This window comes from Erithacus rubecula, assembly GCF_903797595.1.
Source record: "Erithacus rubecula genome assembly, chromosome: 29".
NCBI classification, from domain to species: Eukaryota; Metazoa; Chordata; class Aves; order Passeriformes; family Muscicapidae; genus Erithacus; species Erithacus rubecula.
The window spans coordinates 2,411,748-2,430,387 of record NC_136681.1 but is presented as its reverse complement, the minus strand read 5'-3'; the positions used below and the strand labels follow the sequence as shown (position 1 = coordinate 2,430,387).

The 18,640-nt window shown below is 40.1% G+C and overlaps 1 protein-coding gene across 2 annotated transcripts in view; it reads left to right on the top strand.

Annotated features, from left to right (window-relative positions):
• Positions 1–15,306, top strand: part of PPP2R2A (protein phosphatase 2 regulatory subunit Balpha) — a 29,792-nt gene extending 14,486 nt beyond the window's left edge. For both annotated transcript variants that reach the window (XM_079328741.1, XM_079328742.1), the window contains exons 3-10: positions 7,761–7,858; positions 10,665–10,830; positions 11,227–11,339; positions 11,461–11,638; positions 12,178–12,342; positions 12,792–12,961; positions 13,454–13,545; positions 14,268–15,306. In XM_079328741.1, coding sequence (XP_079184867.1) covers positions 7,761–7,858; positions 10,665–10,830; positions 11,227–11,339; positions 11,461–11,638; positions 12,178–12,342; positions 12,792–12,961; positions 13,454–13,545; positions 14,268–14,547 — 1,262 coding nt within the window. In that variant the 3' untranslated portion in view covers positions 14,548–15,306. The remainder of the gene's footprint in view (positions 1–7,760; positions 7,859–10,664; positions 10,831–11,226; positions 11,340–11,460; positions 11,639–12,177; positions 12,343–12,791; positions 12,962–13,453; positions 13,546–14,267) is intronic.
• The last annotated feature ends 3,334 nt before the right edge of the window (positions 15,307–18,640 follow it).

Sequence of the window (18,640 nt, the reverse complement as noted above, 5' to 3'; positions counted from 1 at the left end):
TCTTTTCCTCTTCCCTGCCTGAAAATAGATTTAAGCTTCAGGAGCTGGAAGCTCTCAGCAGCTGAATTTTGTGATGTTAGGAAACTGAGCCCCATGGTTTCCATCAAACAGGTGCCTGGCATTTAAAAATGCTGAAACTCTGGATTTACTCTTGATTACTTTTTGTTGAAAAGGAGAACAATTCTGCTTGGAAGGAAAATCTGTGGACAGATTGAGCCCTTAAAAAAAAAAAAAAATTATTATTCTGTATATTAATAAACTGCTGTCAAATGTCCTGGGAACTGCTGCTGCAGGTTGAAAGACTTTTGTTTCAGCCAACAATAGAGCTGAATTAGGCTGAATAGGAAAAGCAAATAGGCACTTCCTGTCATATTTCAGGGAATATTTGAGTTTGGGAAGAACTCAATGTTTATCACTTGCTCTTTGGCCCCAGCAAAGTGTTGGTCTGTGTGTATCTCTGTTATCTTCTAAAATATGTTTGCAGTGCCAATCATGTAAGGTGGAATCCCCTGTTTGAATATGTTAATTAGGATATTCACTGGGGGAAGGGCTCTACACCTAATGAAACATTAAGAGTTGTTGTTTTCCTAATCACATTTATTCCTCAAACAAGAACTTGGGAGGCCTCTTGCAAAGACTAGAAACTCAGGATAAAGTGAAATTGTGGAGTGGTGCCTCAGCTGATCCTGAGGCTGAGCTGTTTCACAGAGTGCTGGAGCTGCTGTTTGTGGTTTCCAGGCAGAGGATGCCTTTGGAACCTCCAGGGAATTGTTGTCAGGTATTGAATAATCCCTTCTTAGTGAGTTTGGAGTATTTGCAGGCTGATGTGGCTGGTGTTGAGTTGGAAAAGGCTCTGCCTTGAGCTGGTGATGTCCTCACTTTGCAGCAGTTCACTGGGACAGCAGCAATCTCCCAGAGCTCTGCAAGAGGCTTCAGACACCCCCCTCAATTCCAGGATGGGAAGGGCTGTGAGGCACATCACATCACCTTGGATTTTTGTAAAATACACCCTCAGGGGTGGAGGCAGCTCCCAGAGAAATCCTGTTTGTGGTGTTGCATTTGTCACATCAGCTCCTGCTGGAGCCATGTTAACCTTTCCCTGTTAAACATGCAGTGCCTGGGTGTGGGCAGCTCAGTCAGCAGGAGTTTTTTTGGGGGGTTTATTTGTCTGGTCTGTTGTAAATATATTTATTTTCCTGCTTCTCTGCATGTGATCAGACTGTTTGTGCTTTCCTCTGTTCTCCCAGCTGGATCATGTCCAGCCCAGGGGCAAGGCAAGTGCTGGGAACTAAATTCATTCAGCTGATAACTCTTATTGCTTAGTGGAAGGAGGCAATTTGCCTCTTGATCTCCTGTGCATGTGTTCTGAAGGGAGCTGCAGTCATATTTTAAAAGTTTAAAAATAGAAAGTAATTAATCAGTGTTATGAGGGGTTAATGGTTCTGTCCAGAACCCAAACAGATTTGCATTTGTTTATACAGAGAGAACATTCTTCTGTCTGCTGTTGTTGAGAGTTTAACAGGAGAAGATTTTTCACAGTAATTTTTAAAACACTAATAAAAACTTTTTTGGGATTAAAAACCCCAAAACTATTCATATCCCTCATCAGATGAAATGTTTTTAAGAGGCCAGTTTAGACCAATTTGCTGCTGACAGCAATCCTAACCCCACAGGGTTCCTTTCTTTGGTGGATTTGCAGTGAAGTTGGTGTGACAGAAATCAAACCTGCAGCTCACAGTGATCATGGTACAGGTACTGCACAGTGCATCACAGTTTAAAACCAGTTTAAGGAGTAAAAGTTCCTTCCCAAAGCTCATGGTGTGTTTTCTTTTCACCCAGATCAGATTTCAGGGAATTGTTTGTGGTAGGAACAGGGACACCCCAGTGCTGGCTGCTGTTTGGTTTAACAGAAATTCAAGTGTTGCCATTGCTCAGAGCACTGTGAGGTGGTGGCAGTGTCTGTTCAAGAGGATTGTAAATGTTCCCTGCAGTGATTTCTGCTCCTTCTGAGGTTTGCACAATTCTTTGTTGGTCTCTTACCTTGCTTCAAAAATGGACTGTGGAGAAAAATAATGGTAAATTTGCTGGTGGAAACCTGCCCTGAGTGGAGATGTTGAAGCAGTTGCCCAAGTGAGGCACAGGAGTTGTTTGCCAAACACAAGAATTAAAACATTGTGTGCTGCTCCCTTTCCAATCTGCTTTGTGATGTTGACCATAAATTGTGCTTTCTATGAATTCTGTTTAAATGAGGATGTTACTTTGATGCCACACTTAACTTGAGATCACATAAAGATTTCTGATGAGAGATTAGCAGATGGTGATTCTGTTATCTTGTAAAACACTTAATCTGTGTATTTGTTCCTCTCCTTGTAGGATTCTAAGGGAGCTAGTATTACTTCCTAAAGAACTTCCAACTTGCAGGAGCTTTTGAGTCATTTCTGTGATAATCCTGTTGTCTGCAGCTCCAGTGCCATCCTCTCCCTCTGGCTTGGCAGATGGATTTGGAGTTGTTCTGCTCTGAGCCCAGTAAAGCTATTTAGGAGCTTTAGTGGCCTTACATAAAACCAGAGGCAGCAAAATCAGGGCTGCTGCTCTGGGAGGGGATGGGAGTTTGCTCTTTGTTGTCTCAGAAGCAACAAAACAAATATATAACAAATAACAAAAGTTATTTAAGAAACCTTCAAATTTTGTGCTTGAGCATTAAGTTGCATTGTCTCTAGAATATCCATCCTCATACATAAATCCTTGGAGTCTTGCAGTACTGGTTTTTCCTTTGCTTCCAGTTCTTCCTCCTATTAAAAATAAAAATAAAAATGCTTCATTCTACCTCCTGCAGGCTGGTGATAACAGAGTGTTCCTGCTGTCATTGCTGCTGCAGGGGTTTGACACCTGAGCCCACAGGTGTGGGGCTGTGCTCATGTGACTTGAGAAATAACAGGAAAAACTTAATCAAACAGCATCAAACTTTTATTTTTAGGGAGCTAAATAAAAAGTTAAAAATTCCAATGTGTAGTGGTAATAATAATAATAATGGGTAAATCACTCTGGCTTTCTAATCCAAAGTGAATTCATTGTTGAATTAGAGCTTCCCTAGTTTATCTTTTCTCAAAGATTGGCAAAGATGCAGAAGGGAGAAGAAAGGGTGAATAAAAGAAAAGAAATGGGAATATAGATGAGTCCAGGAAATTAGAGTGAAGTTCTGATGCTTTAGGCCTGCTTGACAAGGTTAATACTAGATTCTTTTATTTAGGTGAATAATTTTTGCTGTGAAATTCTGTGTATATTCCCTGTTTGACCACTGGTCTCTGTGTAGGGATATAAAAAGGACTCAGAGTCTCAGCCCTGAATTGAATCTTCCCCAAACAACTCTGACTTTCAGCATCAGCAGGAAAAATCACAATTTCCTCATGCTTGTGTTTTTAATATCTTTTTAATACCCTCTTTAGTAGAGAAAGGATCTATTTCAAGGGTTTCTGCACCAAGTCTCAAGCAGTAAATTGAACAGGAGGAATGTCTCCTCTGGATTTGTTGCCTGCTCACTTCAGGGAGATGGAATAAATGCAGGAATCACTCCTGCAAGTGAATGGAGAAGGTGGAAATAAAATCAATAGTGAAACTGGTCATGGTAACTTTAGAGCACACAATCCTTGTGTTCCCTTCCCCCATAAATCAGCCATAAATTAGGGATGAGGCTGCAATGCAGAGGGTGTTTTCTTTTCTGGAATTTTGCTCTCTTTTCCTGGGGGGTGAATTTGGTGCCCTGTGCACACAGATGTGTGGTCACCTTGTTTTAATCTTGTTTAAAAATCCTTCCTGTCCAGTTTGAGGCTAACACCTCACTGTATTTCAGAGATAAATACACAAAACATCAGGACTCTGCATAAAATAGTAAATCCAAATCACAAACAGTGGGGTGGAAGAGCTTCTGGTTTTTTTTTTCCAGTGTCTTTCATTGTTTATTTGGGTTTTTTTTTTAATTTTTCCCAATGATGAAATAAATAACTGCAAAACAAAACCATTATTGGAAACAAGAAAATCAAATCAAAAGCCACAAATTTGTTTTTAGCTGTGACTTGAGCTGGAATTTCTGGAAATTGCACCTGAGCAGAGTTTGGAGCCAGGGAGGTTTTGCCTCACCCTAGATTGGAAAAAAAAATCCAAGAACCCACAGGTGATTTCCAGCCTTGTTCTCTCCAGGCTCAGCAATTGTGCATCAAATTCAAACTTTTCACTGTCTTTATCTCTCATGGTGTTTATCCATTTCTCTGCTGCTTCCTCAGTTTGAGTGGATTTGAATGCTAATCCTAAAAATTGGTTTCTTCATGTTTTTCTTTTGAGACAGTTGCTGAAATCTCCTTGGATTGGCTGATTGATGTTTAGTTTAATGAAAATTGCTTTTCTAGATTGATAACCTAAGGAAGTGGTCTCTCCACATCAGTGAAATTCACTTTTCACTCCCCAGGACAGAATTGCCAACCTGTAAATAATCTCTCTTTATGGATAGGATATTTTTTTTTTTTGGAAAATTCCAGAAATGATGTTTTGAATCACTGGAAAGATATTTAAACAATACTTTCTAAATCATTTAAAAATGCTTTTGAAATGCTACAATTTTTTTGCTCAATCCTTGGAAACATCAGGAGATTGCTCCACTTGTGCAAACACTCTAATTTACAGGCAGCAGATCAATGTGATTCCAAAAATTTGCACAGAAACCTTTTGAGTTTGGTGAAATAAAAACTCTCTTTGTTCCTGCCAGGATTGACTCCCAGAGTAGGTGACATGTTTTGTGAGCAGAGTTTATATAAAGTTCATGGAACATTAAAATAGCCTCTTCTCTACTAATAAAATCCCCTTTATTCTATTACAGCAAGTAAATTTAATACAGAATTGCTTTTCAGGTTTGTGATGAGCCTTCTGGAATGAAATCATTGGATTACAGTTTGCTTTTGCTGGTTTATTCCTTTTTTTTCTATAGACATTTGAACAGTGGTGAAACATCATCACAATCCTTTTTTTTTTAAATTTCAGAAAACTCTACTCTGCATTCAGTGCAACATGTGGAAAGCCCCCAAAGTGTGAAACTGGTTTTTTTTAAGTATTTGTCACTGAGTTTTTTTTGTTCCAAACCCTGCTTTTAACAGGGAAAAAGCATCTGAGATCTCTTGGATTCCTTTATTTTTTTGTAATTTGAACTTCTTCTCTTTCCACTACACTGACCCAGTGACCTCAGAGCCTTACCTGAAGCTTTGAGATGTGTTTTATCCTTTTCCTATTCTCTGTCAAAACCAAACACCTTATTTTGATTTATTTTTTTATTTTTTTTTTTGGCTCCTCAGATTCCTCTCTCCATATCTACCATGGAAGAATTTAGTCCTGCTTGAATCCTGTCAAATCTCCAGATCTTGATTTTTTTTTTTTGGAGCACTTGAAAAGTCAAAATATCTCATTGAACCTTAATAAATTGAAAGCAGCTTGTGAAAATGAAAATGTGCAGAAGGGAAGCAAAACTTGGCCAGGTTGTAGGTGCTGGATTCTCTTTACTTTGACATTTTTGACATCACTACCTTGGTTTGATTTTTTTTTTTCTCTCTCTGTGATGAGGATACAACTCTGTGTTTCCATAATGTTTTGCTCAAACTTTGAGAAAAACATTTTCATTCCTAAATGGATTTCAGGTTGTGTGGGTGATTCCCACCCCACCACTCCCTTTGCTTTCAGGTCACTAAAACTCATTATTTGAAAACATTTAGCAGTAAATATTTCTCAATGATGGTAATAACCTCTGAATTCTTTGTCCCATTGCAAGAATGAGAAAACCTGGTTCTGGTATTGCAGAAATCTCATTTATCTGTCACATTTTTAGCACTTTTTTTTCCCCTTTGGAGAGGGCACAGTCCAAGATCACACTATGCAAGGCACATTGGATTTATTGATGTATCTTGAGTTTTAAAACTAATTAATAGGTTTCCATTGTGATGCTTGCTAAGGAAATGTATTTAATTTTAAATTCCAACTGCTCCAAGTACTTGGGATGTTCTGCATGTTGTCAGTCAGGCACTGGAGATTTCAGCAGGAATTGGAGGTGGGGGATGGGGGGCTGAGAATTTCTTGGTGCACCTGAGTGATAAAACAGATTTATCAGCTTGGAGATCCCTGAGGAGAGCTTGGGATTCTGCTGAAAACTAAAATAAATACAAAAAGCAAAGAATGTCTGGGATCTACAGAAAAGTGCTTGTCTTTGAGTAAATACAATATATAGAAAAATAGACATTTTTATCCTTAATTAAAGGGTTTTTCTGGCTGCTGTTGCTACCTGTTCTAAACTTTCCAGTGACTTTCACCAAATAATATTTTGATTAATTTATCCATCTGCTCTTGGATAGATGAGATTTCTAAGGCAGTTTTTTCTTTGCTCTTCTTTTTCCACACACATTGGATCTGCTCATAATTTACTCTGTTATCACTTGCAAGCCTGTCAGAACTTGTAGTGTTAAATCTATTTTTCACAGTATTAATTATTCTATCTACTTCTCACTGCTGACAGATGTTAATATGTTTTTTCTCCAATCAATTGATAACTTTTTTAGCTGTTTTCCTATTGGAGGAGTATAACCATGTACTTTGCATTGTGTGGAAAAATCCAAATTGAACTGCTTGCTTTGCACCTCCCTCTTTGTGCCCACTGATGAATTATTTGGTATCTTTGTGTCCACTGATGAATTATTTGGTATCTGGAAATGAAATTCCAGCTCAGTGTTTGCATCTTAAACCTTACAGGTGTGAAATAAATCACTTGGTCACACAATGATTGGTTAAAGTAACTTTTGGAGAAAAGAAAAAAGATGAATTGATGATGGAATTAAATATTTTCTGTGTTCAGTGAGGCTCAGGCTGAGTTGTATTTCTGTCCCCAGGGATGTTGCTGGGGGGAATTTCTGGTGCAGTTTGTGCTGTAGAATACAAAACTCTTTTTGGCTCTCACTCAAGCAGCTCTTGATCTTTTTTGAACTCTAAAATGTTATGGATGCAATGAAAGAATAAAAAACCATCCCACAGAAAATGTTGTTTATCTCCAGCTGATTGGTTGGAAGTGAAATGACCTCAAGACTTGTGGATATAAAACTCTAAAAGAATTTGTCCTGCAGAAAAATCAGATTTATAGAACTGTGTTGGAATTTGGTGTTTAAAAAATGGAAGTTTGTGATGTACAAACAGCTCAGTTTGATATTAGGGGAATATTATTTTTGTCAGTGTATATTCACTATTTAATTTTAGCACTCCTTATAAAAACACTTGTGATAATGTAAATTTTCTTCATCCAGAAGAGATACTCAGATTTTTTGGAGTCTGTTGAGATTTTTTTTCTGATTTTCTGTTTATTCCTTGCATTCCATAGACAGTGATGACTGAACTTTTCTCCCCTGATACTTTTTGCCTTTAAATTATCAAATGGGTAAATGTGTAATGAGTCCTTAAAAAAAAAGAAAGGTGTTTTGAATAGAAAAATCAGTTCTAAGAAATTGATGATATTAATCTTTTAAGAACAAAGTAGTTTATAATTCTGGTGTGGTGATCTGTAAATGTTTCTCAAATGCACAGCTTAAAAAAATTATTGTTATTTTTTGAAAGAACCATCTACTTGCATTTTATAAATGTCCTTTCACTAAAGTATCATTTTTAATCATGACTTTCTTGACCACTTTGTATTTAAAAGAATTAATTATTCTTAATAATGAATTATTTTTGTTGTTCTGCAGCTGATATAATTTCTACAGTAGAATTTAACCATTCTGGAGAGTTGTTAGCAACAGGAGACAAGGGAGGCAGAGTTGTCATTTTTCAACAGGAGCAGGAGGTGAGTGCTGTCTAATTCAACTGCTTTTTATGGTTTTTCTATTCCCTTTTTAAAAACAAAGAGCATGTTTTTATCAAATCTTTACACAAAGTGCAAGTGTGATAAGTGAATATTGAAATTTAATGAGAACTTTGTGGCTGATAGAAATTATTTGAAACAATAATTTGTAAATGAAGTGAGGATGATTTCAGATTTCTCTGGAGTGAGGATGATTTCAGATTTCTCTGGAGTGAGGGTGATTTCAGATTTCTCTGGAGTGAGGATGATTTCAGATTTCTCTGGAGTGAGGATGATTTCAGATTTCTCTGGAGTGAGGATGATTTCAGATTTACTGGAGTGAGGATGATTTCAGATTTCTCTGGAGTGAGGATGATTTCAGATTTCTCTGGAGTGAGGATGATTTCAGATTTACTGGAGTGAGGATGATTTCAGATTTACTGGAGTGAGGATGATTTCAGATTTACTGGAGTGAGGATGATTTCAGATTTACTGGAGCTGGGATATTAAAAGTTGCTTTTAAGGCAGAGTGTGGCTGTGACCTCAGATGTCCTTTTCCCCCTGCTATCAATCAGGTAAAACCACAGAATCCTCACAGCACTGATACCTTCCCTCCTTTTATCTTTGTTTTTTGGTCTTTAGGCTCTACCCCCATCTGCTGAGCTGCAGATGTTTTTAACAGGCTGTGGTTAGAATGGATTTCAGGGACATGTCACTGCTACTTTTTGTTTAGTTTTTCCTTCAGTTTCCATTTGGAAGGTCCCAAAGCTGCAGAATTGCTGTTCCCAGAGCAGGGCTGGGCTCTGTCCCTGTGCCAGCAGCTCCCTGGGTCACTGGGGACATCTAGTGGGGCTGCCAGGCACCAGCTCTTCTGGCAACTTGTGGCTTTTTATTCTTCTTTTTATTGCTTTTTAATTCTTCATTTGTAGCTTGATGCTTTTAAGGATCCTCTTGTGTAAAGTTGCAGCAGTTCCTTGCCTGCTCTCAGCTGTGTTTGGATGTCCTTGGTTTTTGGAGCACATCTGGGATCCAGAGGCAGGAAGAACCACCTGATAAAATTCCACACAATTTTTTTTTTTTTTTTTGGCATTTTTTTTCTTCCCAGATTCACTGCTACTTGCTTGTCCCAACAACCAACTGTCTAGAGCAGGTTTGATACGTGAAAATGAATAAAATAAAAATGTTTTGTTTGGAATTCTGTGCTCCTGCTCTGGAGAGTTTTGCCTGCAGGAAGAAAAACACTGAAACAGGAACTGTGTGACTGCCAGAGTGCTGCCACCTCTGGGCTGGAATGTGGCAGCAGTGACAGCTCAGGGCAGGCAGGAAGTGAATCCTCACTGGATACTCAGTAAATACTCACTGGATACTCAGTAAATACTCACTGGATACTCACTACATCTCCCAGAAACTGTGTGGGCACAGAGCAATTACCTAAATTGGAATTTAACATCATGCACTTGGCTCAACATCTCTCCTTGTTTGGGATTTATTTTTTTTTTGTTTTTGAGCACCATGAGAATGAGAGTTTAAATTTTAATTTTATCCCAAGGTTGGATTTTCCATATTACTGGGTTTATGTGTATTCTGGTCCTGTGAAGTTTTACACATAAAATATTTAAACCTCAGTTGTTATAGCAAGTCTGGAATTGAAGGAAAATTCCCTGGATTTCCTTTCCAACCTGTTCCTGACCCAGCTTCACTTGTTAGTTCTGATTTCCATTCCCCAGGGTGAGAAAAGCAGTGGTGGTACAGAATTTTGGGATTTCTAAGCATTTTTACCCCCTTATCCCTCCTTGCCCTGAGCTTTTTTTCAAGTATAAAAAATTCCTGCCAGTCTCAGGACATGAAGCACAAGAAAATCATGCAAGGAATGTGACCAATGTGGACCAGCAAGGGTTGGATCAGATATTTTTGGTGAGGTACTGAGGATGAAATGAACCCATGGACATGAAACACTGGAGCAGGAAGGAGCAAAATCCCAGCCAGAAACTATCACAGCAAAAGCATCTGATGGTGCAATCCTGCAGTGGGTGGGACAGGGATAAATCACCAAATCCAACCTGAAACCACTGCAGGTAAACATGGGCAGCACTACACCAGAAATGGATCCAATTTCCTGCAGCCAGGGGATGAAATTCCAAATTCAACCCATGCAGTGCAATATTTTGGTGTCTAAGCTTTTAGAAAGAGAAATTCTGCAGTTTTTTTATATTATGCAAATATTTCTACCTGGACAGGTGACTCTTAATACCAGAGCTTTTTACCTTTATAGAATAAGGGAAAAAAAACTGTTTAAGCAGTTCAGGAACTCTCAGAGGACTTGGAGTTTATAAAGCAGAATAGTGGAGTTTGTGGTACAAATTTAAAGGTTCCATGTGGGATTTCCATAGTGTGTCTGGAGAAAGCTGAATGTACTCACAGAGTAGATTTGCCATTTGTGTGTCTGTGCTGCAGGGGAAGGAATTTTCCCTTTAAACAGTAAAGGTGGAAAAATTAAAGATTAAGGAAGTTGTGATTTTTTTTTGTTTTAAAAAATGAAATATTTAGGCAGAATATTAGTTTGTTTTGCTGTTCAGCATAAGTGTGAAAACTTGTTTGAGATATTATTCACATTCTGAGGAGAGTTTTTGGAAAGTTAAGCTGCTGCATAAACTGTCCTCTGATTTATTATTTTATTTTTTTAGTCAAAACAGTAGAAACCTGAATAAATGATGCTCATCTCACTTGGTTGACAGGCTCATGAAAATCAGGCAGGTTTTACCTCAGTGTACCCTGTAAATATGTGTTGATCATTTAATTCTCTTTGCAGAACAAAACCCAGTCTCACAGTAGAGGAGAATACAATGTTTACAGTACCTTTCAAAGCCATGAACCAGAGTTTGACTACTTGAAAAGTTTAGAAATTGAAGAGAAGATCAACAAAATTAGGTGGTTACCCCAGAAAAATGCTGCTCAGTTTTTATTGTCTACAAATGGTGAGTTTATTTTGCACCATAAATGTTATTTTTTGGATTTGCTCTTAGGGTTTGGGTCTAATCCTCTCCAAAAATCTGGAATCCAGCAGGGTTTAACTGCACAGGGAGGTTTATTTGGGGTTTAATTTCTTTATAACCCAGAGACCTTCATGTGAGCCCCTTAATTCATCATTTATAACAATTCCTGTCCTAACTGAAACTTGCTCTAACTCTTAAAAAAAGAACAAACTATGGAGGAGGGTTTTTTTTTTAATACTTTTGATCTTGTTTTCCCCAAGCAGCATTTTTATCATTTTTTGGTGCACGTGGGTGGCTTTGCCTTGTGTGAATCCATCAGCAGTGCTGGCTGGTGTCTCTCCACAGGTCTCATTTTAAACTATGACTCTTTCCTTGCAGATAAAACAATAAAATTATGGAAAATCAGTGAAAGGGACAAAAGACCTGAGGGTTATAATTTAAAGGAGGAGGATGGACGGTATAGGGATCCTACTACAGTCACAACACTACGGGTGAGTGAGTGAATCCCAACCTGCCAATTCCAGCCCATGGCTCTGCTGCAGCTGCTCCATCCCCCCATCAATTCCATCTTTCCTCTGCTGCCTTTGGGTCTCACCTTGCTCTCTGTTGCAGGTGCCAGTGTTCAGGCCCATGGACCTCATGGTGGAAGCCAGCCCAAGGAGGATATTTGCCAATGCCCACACATATCACATCAATTCCATCTCCATCAATAGTGACTATGAAACCTACCTGTCTGCAGATGACCTGAGGATCAACCTGTGGCACCTAGAAATCACAGACAGAAGTTTCAGTATCCTTTTGTCATAGTTTTCCTGTTGTTCCCCACAGAACAGTTTTATTTCCTTTCATGAAAAGTGTGTATACAGAGAATTAATCTCCATTAATCCTGGTTATTTCTTCTAGTTGCAAATGTTTTTACTTGTGGAGAGTTTGGTTTGGAAGGGACATTAAAGCTCATTCCAGGTGGGCAGGACACCTTTTCACTATCCCAGCTTGCTCCAAGCCACTTCCAGGGATGGAGCAGCCCCACCTGTGTCAAATTCCTAATACAAAATAACATTTTATAATAGAGCAATATAATTAAAATTTAAGCAAAATAAACTTCTATATGAAAAACTTAGGAGATAATTTGTGGCATAGAATTAATTACTGCTGGAGCAGAACAAAACTGAAGCAGATTTTTGCTGCTGGAAGAATTATAGAATGTGATGTCACCACTTTGCTTTGTAGACAAATTGGGTCGTGCCTGAGTCCCACACACCTAAAACTGAGAAACACCTTGGGAAAAACCCATTTCACTGGAGACACTTCCTTACCAAGCTGCTGCAGACATTGTAGATATCAAGCCTGCCAACATGGAGGAGCTGACAGAGGTGATCACAGCTGCAGAGTTCCACCCCAACAGCTGCAGCACCTTTGTCTACAGCAGCAGCAAAGGCACCATCCGCCTGTGTGACATGAGAGCCTCAGCCCTTTGTGACAGGCACTCCAAATGTGAGTGCTGCCCTCTCCCTGCCTCAGAGCACAGCTGCTGGCTTGTCTCTCTGGGGTTTGTGTAGGATTCCTGTAGCCTAAAAGCTAAAAAAATGGTCAAATTGCATGGATGTTTTGCTGGAGTGAAAATAGGGAATGAAATGAGTTTCTGTTCAGACATCAGGAATGGATTTTTGCAGGTTTCAGGCCATTTGGTCTGTGCTTGATGCTGGGAATTTTGCATGTGGGAATCAAGACTTCATATATTAGCAAACAATTGATTGATTGAAAAGCTGACCTTGGCTTGCTACAACAATAACAGAGCATGGCAACTATATTACAACTGTTTTTCCTTGAAAGTTATTTTATATAACACAGAGTAACACAAAGTAGAAAGGTTATTGAGACAAAGTTATTCATCTCAGAGACACAAACTTTCCTCTTGAAATGCCTGTCTTCTTTTCCTGCAGTGTTTGAAGAACCAGAAGATCCTAGCAACAGATCATTTTTCTCTGAAATCATCTCTTCCATATCTGATGTCAAATTTAGCCATAGTGGTCGATATATGATGACTAGAGATTATCTGTCAGTGAAGATCTGGGATTTAAATATGGAAAATAGACCTGTGGAAACATACCAGGTACTGGCTGGAAATCATATGGGTTGGAAATTAAAAAAACTGGACAGAGGCTGAGTCTCACTGATGGTCTTGATGTGGCAGTTGCAGTTTTTACAGTGTAGATTCAGGCAGAGCATCCCTGAGGTTTGGGGATTCCACACTCCTGGAAGATCTTGGGATTTGCAGGGTGGTGGCAGAACCCAAAGCCCTGTTTGGGGCTGAAAAACCTCCCTGTTACCCAGGGGGAATTTGGGAGGTGGAGAGGTGATCTCCAGCTGTGAAAACCATGACAACTCTTTGTCTTTAAGTTCTGTTATTTCCTGAAAAAAAAACCAGGAGGCGAAACATTTCCTTTCCATAAAATACTTTTAGCTGCCTCTGAAAATTGCTGTTTTCTTTATAAGAAAGAGCTCTTGTGAGCAGTCTCATCTGACTTTGGAGCAGTCTGGGCAGGCTGTTTTACCTGTTTTACAGGTGTGTGAGTCTGAAGCTCACTCAGTTCCTCCTTTGCAGGTGCATGAATACCTCAGAAGTAAACTCTGCTCACTCTATGAGAACGATTGCATTTTTGACAAGTTTGAATGCTGCTGGAATGGATCAGACAGGCAAGTGCAATTCTTACCCCATGGCTTCAGATCTTGCCAAGTTATTCTTCAAATGGGCAGTGGGCTGCAAAAATCTGCTTTTGGACAGTGTTGTAGTGCTTCAGCAGGCTTTGACATGTGCATTATTAACTCTGTAAGAACCTGCAGCAGATCTCTAGGGGAACCCTGGGAAAACCTTCCAGGAATGTTCCTTTTTACTGGGATTTGCCATGGTAGTGACCTGCCCCTAACACCACTTAGGACAGCTCTTGCTTCTGTGCTAATTATGTCATTAATTGCTGATTTGTTACATTTAAAGCAGCTCACTGGATCCCTGGCAGTAGTCAGACATGGTGCTTTTGGGTTTTTTTAATTTGGTATCTGTGTGTTCAAGTATTTTTTGAGGTAAAGGGAGGATAAGGAAACTTGTCAGTGTGTTTTTCTTACTGAACAGCAGAATCAGGAGCTGTGAGGGGTTTTCACACTGGATGTGCTGCTCAGTCCCTAAATTCACACAACTTGTGTGTCACAGAGCTGAAAATCTGACATGTTTGAGTTTTGTTGGGACTCTCCCATACATGAAAAGCAAATTAAAATGCTTGTACAACACAATATTTCAAATAGCTCAAAGGGAAGGTATAAAACAACCAACACCCATTTCCCTTTAACTCCAGCAAGATACACACAAACTCTAATCTTCCACCTTGCTAAAAACCCACCACCTCTTCCTTCTCCCTCTCCAGCATTGTCATGACAGGATCTTACAACAACTTCTTCAGGATGTTTGACAGGAGCAGCAAGAGGGACGTGACGCTGGAGGCGTCGCGGGAGAACAACAAACCGCGCACGGTGCTGAAACCGCGCAAGGTCTGCGCCAGCGGCAAGAGGAAGAAGGACGAGATCAGCGTGGACAGCTTGGACTTCAACAAGAAGATCCTGCACACAGCTTGGCACCCCAAGGAGAACATCATAGCTGTAGCTACCACAAATAACTTGTATATATTTCAAGACAAGATGAATTAAAGGGGGTTTGGGAGGGGGTTGGCATTTCCTAATTGAAGAGTCACTTCCTGCATAGTTGAAATAGTCGAATCTAGCGTTTGTACCCGTAAGGAAAGCGAGTGAGAGGTCCATTATGGCACCCCCCTTTCCAGTGTTTAAAATGTGCCATATGACAACACACTTTTATAGCTCCATGGAGAAGGCTCTGTGGCTCTGTTGTCTCCATGCCTGCTAGCCATTTAGGTGAGGGTAGGGCACTTTTTAATTTAAATGACTACTTGCACCATCTTGCCTAATGGACTAGACTGGACTGTCTCAACATGGGTTTACTCCACTTTTTATGCCTTCCATTGTGATGACGTCAGACACAGGGAAAGCCTTCAATCATGCTATGGGATTTAATTGTGTAACCTCATTACTGTATCATTCGTGGCCCCCCTCCCCCTTTTTTTATTAAATACAGCTCATTCTTGCTGTGGCTTGTAGCATTCCTCCTCCTTCTGGCCTCCTGGACTCCCCCTTCCCCCTCGTCCCTCCCTCCACCTGGCCTCGGTGGTGGTGTATGGAAAAAAAAAAAAATAAACAAAATAAAGCACATAAAATGGGTCCTTTTGGGGTCAGTGGTAAAAGGGGGTCTGTGTTGCAACAAATGTTTTAATAAACAGTTGACTGTAATCACTCCTTGCCATGTCTGGCACCAAAAAACAACAAAAAAAAAGAAAATAAGGAAAAAAAACCAAACAAACAAACTACTGAATAAAAGTGACAAAGAATGGAAAATCTGTTTTCTTTTTTTTTTTTTTTTTTTTTTTTTTAATCTACCTCTTTATACAAATACTCTGTGTTTTATCTTAGATGCATGAAAATAAAATGATGGTTTTTGTAATGATTTTAACCAGTATTAATTATTTTTCATGGGAATGAAGAGAGGGAGGGATTTCCCAGGTACCTGCATTCACTCCTGAGTGACCTGAGCACCAGCTGGTGTGTGACCACTTCCAACTCTGCTGCCAGCTTTTGATCTGAGCTGTCACTTCCTGTGTCCTTGAATGCTTCTCTTTTTTAACCTGTTGCTTTCATCAGAAAGGGAATAGAATCTTCAGGTTTTAAATTCCATTTTATGGGACTGATGTCTTACTGTTGAGTTTCATCCTGGTTTCTTCAATGCCTTGTTTTAGGATAAAATACCTTGAATGCCTTGTTTAGAGCACCAAGTCCCCTGTGGCTTTTTTGAGAAGTTGTCTGAGCTCTTGTGTGGTGTTCTGTAGTGCCAGCACCATGGTTCCATAGCTAATGACTGCACTGCATTCTGCTGCTCTATTTTCTGTATTTATTGCTAACTGGAAATGTAGTTTTAACCATGCAAGTGTTTTTCTTCTGGCTTTTGGCTTTGCAGAGTTCCTGCACTTTTTGAGAAATGTTCAGTGGTGCAAGGAGCCAAACATGTGGAGTACAGAAGCTGCATGAATTCAGTGTTCATAGTGATGTGAGAGGTTTCAACTCTTCAGCACATAAGGCTTATCCAAAGATGAACTAGATATTGATGCTTTATATGGCTCATGAGTTTTTACTTCCAGATATTTTTGCTCAATGTGCTTTTAGGTTTTGCTCTTCCTTCATGGAAATGTTCAGTGAAGTTTGAATTCATGGTGAATTTACCTTGACTGAGAGAATCTTTACTTTTGAGTTACTTGTATTTGATGATTTCTGTGGCTTAGAGGTAGTTATTAAAATGACATTATGATTTGATCAACTGAGATACTGTTTCTGCTGTAAAATTTTGGCTGGGTTAGAGGTTGTTAACAAGACTACTATTGCAATCACTTCAGTTTTTTTTTTAAGTCCCTGTGCAGTGGTTTGAAAATGTAAAAATTCTAATATTTATTAATCCAATTCTCTTAAATACAGTATTTGTCTTGTACCATGCATGCCTGACCATGAGCCTTTGTAAGGATTTAACCTTTTTTTTTCTTTTTTTTTCACCTGTTAGCCTTGTAAAACAAATGAACTGCCCCAGAGACAGCAGTGGTGAAGAAATGAGTGAGCCCTACTCCTACTCAGCAACATGTGACTAATCTTACTCCAGCAGACTTTCCAACAATTCAAGAAACAACTCCTTGAGTAACATTAATCACATGTACAGCTGTTTGCAGGGCCAAGGTTTGTTCTTTCCCTACCATGAGGGCACAGAGGTGATGAGATGCTTTTGCTGTGGAGCTGCTAAAACCCAGTTTTGTGAAGGTGTAGGTTTAATGCAGGGCTGGGAAGGTGAGATGAGGGCACTGATGCTGCTCCTGTGCCAGCCAGAGCCCCAGGGATGCCCTGGAGCTGTGAGCACAGGGAGGGGTGCAGTCACCTAGAGCAATATTCCAGTTTCCTCTTGGAGCACAGCTGGGCCTGCTGGGATGGTGAAAACTTTGGGTTTGCTGGTCATGGTGATCTTTGAGGTGTCAGCTGAGGTTTAACTTGTCCTCACCAAGCCCAGCTCCTGCCTGTGCTGTCACACTGTCCATTAGAGACTTCTCTAAGCACACTGTCCACTGATCCATGCTGTAAATCGTATATTTTATTAATAAAAGTACACAGAGAATACACTTTGTCAGGATGCTTTTTATGCTCTTTCCCACCCCTCCCCTTTGCAGGTGGTTTTTGAATGAGTGGTCTCTTCCCTGTGCTTGCTCACTGCCCAGTAAAACCAGTGCAAATCTGCAATTCCCAGTCCCTGAATCCAAACTGAAAATGGGGAAAACATTCTCTTCCCTGCTGAAGAAACCTCCATGATGGGACTGAAATGGCACCAGGCAGCACTCGGGTGGTTTTATCTGCAGAGTGACAGCCACAGTGTCACCCCTGCTGCCAGATGTGAGGGTGTTTATCCAGCTGCCTGGAAAACACTCTGGGCATGCAGCAGCACCAGCTCCCCTGCTCTGCTCAGGGAGAACAGGATCATTTCTTGCTTCACTACAAATCCTTTAATATCAGCCTGATGGGGAAAAAAAAACTCGGGTAGTGCTGACAAGCAGAAATCTGTGGGGTTTCCCCTCCTGGAGAGGGGCTGTGGATGATGGAATACCATTATTTTCAGAGATTTTTTTTATTGTCACTTTCTCAGGCACAGCAGAGCTGGGGAACAATTCCTGTGTGCTGCTCTCTGCTCTTCCCCTCGGGCTGCAGAGGTGGGAAACATCCCATCACATCCTGAATTAAATACCAGGTGCCTCTTTTCTGGAATTTACTGGTGTAAAAGGGAAGGAGCAGCATCTTGGGCAGGGACTGAGGCTGCTCTGGAATCACTCTGGGTGTCTGGAGCAAACATTTAACTTCATTCGGGTTTGTAAAGAGAAGCGCTGGAATAAAACCAGTGTTTGTTCCTTTTTTAACCAGCTCAATTTTTGCAAACAGGAAAACAGCCCCGGCTGGTTTTAATGATGCTTTTCTGAGCCGGGGCTCTCCACTAGGAGGCAAAATGTTACAGAGAAGAGAAAAAGGCTCCGGAGCCGAGAGGGGTCAGGGCAAAGTGTGGCCGGAATTTGAAAACTCAATTTGAAACTCTATAATTTCCAGGGATTGGTTGCAGAACGAGGAGTTCAGCCCAGCTGTGCAGGGGGGATGCTCAGGAAAGGGATTTTTTTTCAGCTTTGGGGAACAGAAATACTAAAAAAAAAAAGATAATAAAATGATCGAGGAATGGTGTAGATTTGAGAATCACGGGATGGTTTGGGTGGGAAGGAGCTGGAATCCCATCAGTGCCACCCGTGGCAGGGACACCTCCCACTGTCCCCAACTGGCCTGGGACATTCCAGGGGCAGCCACATCTTTCCTTCTTTATTTGTTCCAAACATTTAAAACACCTCAGAACCACAAAATAAACCAGTGGCATTATCTTGGCTCTAGGTCTTGTTAATCGTTTGATTTCAATTGATTTTTTTTTTTTTAATTTTTTTATTTTTATTTTTTCCCTAGAAGAAAAACTCTCTGCATTGCACTGCAGCACAAACAGCTTTTCCCAGGAATTTATGGCCATTGTTTCTCTTCTATTAAGGTGTGGTTTTGTGTCTGTCCAACCCTGCCATTGTCCCAGCATTTTCCATGGCAGGATCCAAACTGCAAACAT